The 6,689-nt window shown below is 37.0% G+C and overlaps 1 protein-coding gene across 1 annotated transcript; it reads left to right on the forward strand.

Annotated features, from left to right (window-relative positions):
- Nucleotides 1–5,615: 5,615 nt before the first annotated feature.
- LOC132605623 (uncharacterized) lies at nucleotides 5,616–6,211 on the forward strand. Its single transcript, XM_060318816.1, has 2 exons — nucleotides 5,616–5,750; nucleotides 5,827–6,211. The coding sequence occupies exons 1-2, from the start codon at nucleotides 5,664–5,666 to the stop codon at nucleotides 6,052–6,054; spliced, it is 315 nt and encodes a 104-aa protein (XP_060174799.1). The 5' UTR covers nucleotides 5,616–5,663; the 3' UTR covers nucleotides 6,055–6,211.
- The last annotated feature ends 478 nt before the right edge of the window (nucleotides 6,212–6,689 follow it).

Genomic DNA, 6,689 nt, shown 5'->3' on the forward strand with positions numbered 1-6,689 from the left:
AGCTTCGAGCATATTTGTCTCATTAAATCTTTTAGAAGCAAATCTAAAGCTTCAACCATTTTCTTTGCCATTGAGATTTCATCCCACTCTATTAGTTTTGCATCTCGAATCAAAGATGCCAATGATCAACTTTGTTTACTTAAGAGACCATGTCTTCATCCATAGGATCCCAAGTACCCGGATCAATCAAAAGTTCAATTCTATCCAAACTGCTCATTTTCAAATGATATCTACATTGTTCACAAATATTCATTTTTTGTAACTGAAATTTCCGTCAATATCTATAGGTAATTTAAAGCAGGAGTGGGCAGTTCGACCTCCAGGAAAAAGTGATGCTGCAACGCCAGAACTTGCAGTTGCCAAAGCAATAAACCCTTTATGTCTCACAACAACTAGTAATGCGCGGTATAAAAAACTTTTTCCAGTTCCACCAGGACCATCTATGAAGAAGGCTCCTGATTTATTTGAAAATACTCTATCGAGGATCATATTGTAGGTTCTTCGTTGTTCCTTGTTTAATTTGTTGTGTAACAATAAATCTTCCTCACTAACAGAAATATTTCTTTCAAAATGAACATCTTTAGCTTCTTTTGCTGTTGTAGATGCTTTGATTATTTCTGTAATTAGTTCATATTCTCTGATATCACGGCCCATTGAGTGAAGAATATCATTAATATGATTTAATACTCTGTAACAGATTTCTCTTGAAGACATTTTCAGATATTTTTTGAAATCTTCGGACATTGGGATTTCAATTTTTTCCCACAACTTTTTGGGGTTATTTGGATTATAGTAGACCAATAATACGGCAAATAAGTGTCTTAAACTGAATGACATTTGGTAACACACTGCTTCAGACATGCTGTTATACCCCATTTTAACCGAGATCAAAATGGTTTACAACATTCCGGTTATTCCGGGGTTAATTAAAGTTAAGGAGTCGCCACCTAATTATTTATGGTGAATTAGGACACCTAAAGTTCATTAAAGTAATTATCTAAAGTTAACTCCGTTTTAAGGTCTACGAAACTTAAGATTCTAGGTAAGGGTTCGATTAGTCTAAAGGGAAGGTATTAGGCATCCTTTAAGACCCATTAACAATGGTTAACCGACCGGACTTATGTCTAATTAGGCTATGTGTTAAGTATAGATATATACGAATGCTAGATATCAAATTGATATTTTATTGTGAAAATCCATTTTAGTAAAGACTTGAAATGATTTTATAAGCACACAAAACCTCTTTTCTGTTAAATCCAATATAGCCTCAAGTTAGTGACCTGAAAAAATCATTTATACTCGGAGTTGATGACCAAAAAAAATAAAAGCATTTATATTTGAAGAAAAACTGATTTTGTTAGTAAAATGAGGACTAATTTATAAAGGCTGAAGTAACTAAAACGCTCCCGAACTTGGCACAAATTGCAACTTTCGTCCCCAAACTATTGCTGCACTTCAAGACACCCCTAGACTTGGAAAATGGGTTTTAATTAATCCCCGAGCTCATGACCCGGAGTGAGTGTAGTCACTAGCGGGTCCAGCTGGATTAAAACGCTTATGTGGCCATTCACGTGTAATATATTTATGCCACATAATAAATGACAATTAGAACCGGGTAAATAACCCTACCCGACCCGACCCACGTTTAATTAAACCCTCTCTCAGTCTCTAGAAGCCTCCATTTGAACCAACACCCTCAAAAACTCTCCGTCTCCCTTTGAGTTCTATGGAAATTTTAGGGTTCTAGTCTACAAATATCGCTAAACACTAGTTGTTAGGGTCACATTCTGTCGATTCTTGGGTGTATTAAGTGTGGGTGGGTGTGTTCAAGTTCATCGATTAGTGTTCGTTGCAGCTGTTTTGGTGGGTTTCTTTTGGTCAATCATTTTATCTGCTTCGATCGATCGTGGTTTCAGTTGTCTTCTTCAAAGGTTTGTGATTTCAACCTCTGTTTTTCGATTAAGGTTTCTTAAAGTCTATTAGGGTTCCGATTAGGGTTTCTTCAAACATGTTTGTCTTCTGAAATGCTTGATAATGCTTCTAGTTATAAAGAACATGAGTTTATGACTACTGAAATTCATCGTTAAAGACTTGATTTTGTGCATGCATGTCTTTTGGTATTTTTGTAATTTCCTGAAAAATTAGGGGCTATTTTCTTTTTATTTTATTTGTCCTATGATAGCACGTGCTTATGTATTCTTGTAAAAACTGAAATCTTTTAGGGCTTTTCTGATTGGTATGTTTAGGTCTTTCTGTAATAATTGAAAATTTTAGGGTGTTTTGGTTATACTGAAGTTAGGTGAAGGATTATTCTATTTAAAGGTGATGTCTTTTTCTGTATGCAAGCATTTTTTTTTTTTGTTATTTTCTGTTTTCTGTTACTTTTCATTTTCTGTGATTTATTGTTAATGTTTAGGCTAGCCTAATTTTTATGGTAATTAGTATAAGTTATAGATGTAATTCATTGTTTGGTTGAGTATTTGAATTGTTAAAACCTCTGTAGGTTGAGGAATGACTACTAAGTACTTTCATTTTAGATGGAAAATTGGTGGTATATTGGTGAGTGAAGTAGGGCCTACTTTTGTTGGGGGTAGGACAAAACATTCTTTTAACATTGATTTTGATCATTTGTCTATTCCAGAGCTAGTAGATCTTGCTAAAGAATTTGGGGTGATTAATTTAGGGACCACTTATATTGCACCTAAGGGGGGTGCTTTGGTAAAATTAACATCAGAGAGGGATTTATTAGACCTAGGAGTACTGTTGAATGATGGGGATACAATTGAAATTTATGTGTGCAATGACTCTTCTTTTGAGGATGTGGGGCCTGTCAGCCAGCATGTGATTGGTGGGGCTGGTGATAATTTATCAAAGCCAAGTGGGGATAGGGAATTTGCCAGTTTATTTATTCCCTATCCACCACTAGTTAATACAACACCAACTACAAGTCTAGATCTAGAAAATCCTTCTTCTCCAAACTGTGTTGAAGGGGCTGAAGCAAATACCAGTGGTGCTTTTGCTAGTAGTGATTTTGCTGCTGAGAATCCCACTGGTGATGTAGACAATTCTGAGGAAGAAGATGCAGTAAATGGGTCTAATTCTGAACTGTCTGATGATTATGGGAGTGATGTTCATGAAGAACTTAAGGTGGTGAGAGAAGATTTAAGAGAATACAAAAAAAAAAAAACAAAGCTACTAGGGCTGCTAAGGATAGACCAGATGGGTTTTTAGGTGAGGCTGGAGTGGATGAAGGTTATGAAGACATTGATAGTGAGAGAGCAAATCTAAGGGGTTATTTGGGAGCTGATGATGATGAGCCATATTCTGACTCATCAGATGTAGATAGTTTTGCTTCTGAATCTGAGAGTGAAGATGTTAGTGATGATGAACAAGTTGAAGGAGGGACTGAATTGAGGGCAAGGAGGAAGACAAATAGGGTTGTGTATGATCCAGATTGTGAGAAAGTCATTTGGCAGGTTGGTCAAGTATTTCAAAATGTCAAAGAATTCAGAGAAGCTTTGACCAAATATGCTCTGAAGAAAGGTGTCCAGCTGGACAAGAAGAAGAATGACACAAGAAGGGTGAGGGTGAAGTGCAAAGAAGGTTGTCCTTGGATGATATATGCTAGCAAGGAAAGTAGGAGTACAACCTTCACAGTCAAGACCTACAATCCTAGACACAAATGCCATAGGACCACCATCAACTTCCTTTGCAATTCTAAATTTCTGTCCAAGCATTATAAGGAGAGAATCACTTCCCAACCTACAATTAAAGGGCGGGAAATACAAGACTTGGTTAGGAAAGATTTTGGTATATATGTTAGGAAATCTGTCTGTTTGAAAACAAGGAAGATTGTTTTGAGAGAAGTCATGGGAGATCACATTGCTGAGTTTGGTAGACTCTTTGACTACAGGGATATGCTGCTACAAACTAATCCTGGTAGCACATGTGTTGTGAATGTAATAGACAAGGAAGATGGTAAGAAAGAATTCAAAAATTTCTATATTTGTTTCGCTGCAATGAAATTGGGGTTCATGGGAGGTTGTAGGAGGTGTGTAGGCCTAGATGGTTGTTTTCTGAAGGGTATTTGCAAGGGCCAGTTACTTGTCGCAGTTGCTAAAGATGGAAACAATCAAATGTTTCCAATAGCATGGGCTGTTACTGGAACTGAGACAAAGGATACATGGAGATGGTTTATGAGAATCCTCCAAGATGACTTGAAACTTGGAGATGGGACTGAGGTCACTATAATTAGTGACATGCAAAAGGTACCTTTTTTTCATTATTTGTTTTCTATTTAGGCATTATGTTCTATTTTTTGATTCTGCTATGTTTTTACAGGGTCTGGTTAGTGCCGTTGAAGAAGTACTTCCTGCTTGTGAGCACAGAATGTGTGCTAGACACATTCTGTCTAATTGGGCCCAAAATTGGAGAGGTATTGAGAGGAGGAAAAAATTCTAGAAGTGTGTTAGGTCAACATTTGAGGCAGAACTGAAAAACAGGCTGAATGAGTTAGATCAGTTGGGTAGGGGTATTGTTGAAGACCTTATTTCATACAACAAAGAAAGGTGGTGCAAAGTGTATTTCAAATAATTTTCAAAATGTGATAGTGTGGACAACAATATGTCAGAATCTTTTAATGCTTGGATACTGTCAGCTAGACACAAGACAATTGTGTCAATGTTAGAAGAAATTAGAATCAAGGTGATGAATAGGATAGCTAAGATGAGGACATTTTCTGAAACTTGGGTTGATGGGATATCAGCAATGGCATTGAAAGTGTTCAATGCTAATGTTGAGAGGTCGATGAACTGTACACTTCACTGGAATGGAGACTGTGGCTTTGAAATCAAAGAGGGGTTAGGTACTCATATTGTTCAACTGGCAAGGGAATATTGCAGCTGCAGGTCATGGAAACTAAAAGGTATCCCTTGTGCACATGCCATAACAGCTATGCACTATAGGAGAATTGATCCAAGTGATAATATTGTACATTGGTACAGACAAGAGACCTATTTAAGGGCTTATTCTCACTTCATACAGCCTGTTCCAAGCATGATTATATGGCCAGACAGTACAAACCCAAAGATAGAGCCTCCGGAAGTCAAAAAAATGCCTGGCAGGCCAAGAAGGTGCAGAAGAAAGGAGATAGGAGAAGTTAGAAGGGCTGGAAAGTTGACAAAAAGAGGGATAACCATGACATGCTCTGGTTGCAAGTCTAGTACACATAACATAAGAAGTTGTCCTTCAAGGCCTCCAACTACATCAGCAACAACTTCTGCCCCTTCTAGGAGGAAATACTCAGTGCCACCAATTGCATCAGCAACTTCCAAGAGCAAATACTCAAGGCCACCAACTGCCGATGCAACTTCCAAGAGGAAATACTCAAGGCCACCAAAAGCAGTAGGATCAACAAGAGCAGCAAATGCAGGAGCAACTGCTCCACCAATTGCTCCAGGAACTTCCAAAAGGAAATACACAAAGCCACCAGTCCCTCCAAGGCCTAAAGCAACTACAAAGGTAACTGTAATATACATTACTTTTCTTACAATTAATTAGTCAAATATTAATTTATTATCTGTTAGGTTAATGCTTCCCAGCAGTTATCAACTGGAAGTACAAGAAAAAGTAGTGTTCATGACACTCAAGATGCATCTACAAGCATGGGAGGGGGCAGGACTAAGTACAAGAGGCCAAGGGTTGTTGGACAGGGTATATTTGTGTCTGAGTCTGGATACAAATGTGTTAATGTAAGTGTTTCTCAATCATCTAAGTCATTGTTATTATTTTTAGCCACTTTATGACACTAACCAATTTAAATTGTAGCAAGGAATTCCTAGCAGTAGGTTGGTGTCCACACTTAAGGCAATGAATTCAGCCTTGGTCACAGGTGATATTGGATACAAACCCAGCAAAGGATTGAAGTGGAAAGGAACAAAAGCAGTTACACAAAGACAACTCCAAGTGCAAAGTGCTAATCATAGAATCCAAACAAGATCAAAGGCTCTTGGAGTTCAAACAAGATCAAGAAAAGGAAAATCTCCAATGAAGTAGTCTGATATTTCTATGTTTAAGCTAGCTATTTTTTGGTGAAATTTGGATATGTAAGCAAACAATGTAGCTTGGTAGTTTTTGTTGACAGTTAGTGCTACTGTCCAGTTATTTTGCATATGATAATGACCTTGATTTCTGACCAGATTTTGATGTGAAATGGTACTGGTTACTGGTTTATATTGTCCATATTTTGCATTGAATGTTAGTTGGTGTTTTGTTTAGGTTTGCATTGAAATGGTCAATGCTTATTGTCCAGATTTGCATTGAATGGTAGTTGCTATTTTTTGTCCAGATTTTCCATTGAATGTTAGTGTTTTGTCCAGGGTTGCATTGAAATGGTCAATGTTTATTTTCCAGATTTTTCATCCCAGATTTTGATAGTGTCCATATGGTATAAATGTTGTTGGTTAGCATGTTGAATAGGCTAACCATTACTAACCAGATGGTATAACGTATTGCTTCACAAAGTCATCATAATCATATTCAATATGCTAACCAAAATTAGATTACATTGTTAATCATCTAAATAGAACTTCACTTCAACCTAATTAGTACTACAACCATTGTTAATCATCTAAGTACAACTTCACTTCAACCTAATTAGTACTACTACCAGAACCAAGATAAAACATCAA

The sequence above is a fragment of the Lycium barbarum genome, chromosome 1 (genome assembly GCF_019175385.1).
Source record: "Lycium barbarum isolate Lr01 chromosome 1, ASM1917538v2, whole genome shotgun sequence".
Taxonomy (NCBI): domain Eukaryota; kingdom Viridiplantae; phylum Streptophyta; class Magnoliopsida; order Solanales; family Solanaceae; genus Lycium; species Lycium barbarum.

What these genes read in the sequence shown, in the direction of transcription:
- LOC132605623 (XM_060318816.1), top strand. Translation starts at nt 5,664, where the DNA reads ATGGGAGGGGGCAGGACTAAGTACAAGAGGCCAAGGGTTGTTGGACAG. An exon ending in CTGGATACAAATGTGTTAAT is followed by an intron (nt 5,751 to 5,826) that starts GTAAGTGTTTCT and finishes TTTAAATTGTAG; the next exon opens with CAAGGAATTCCTAGCAGTAG.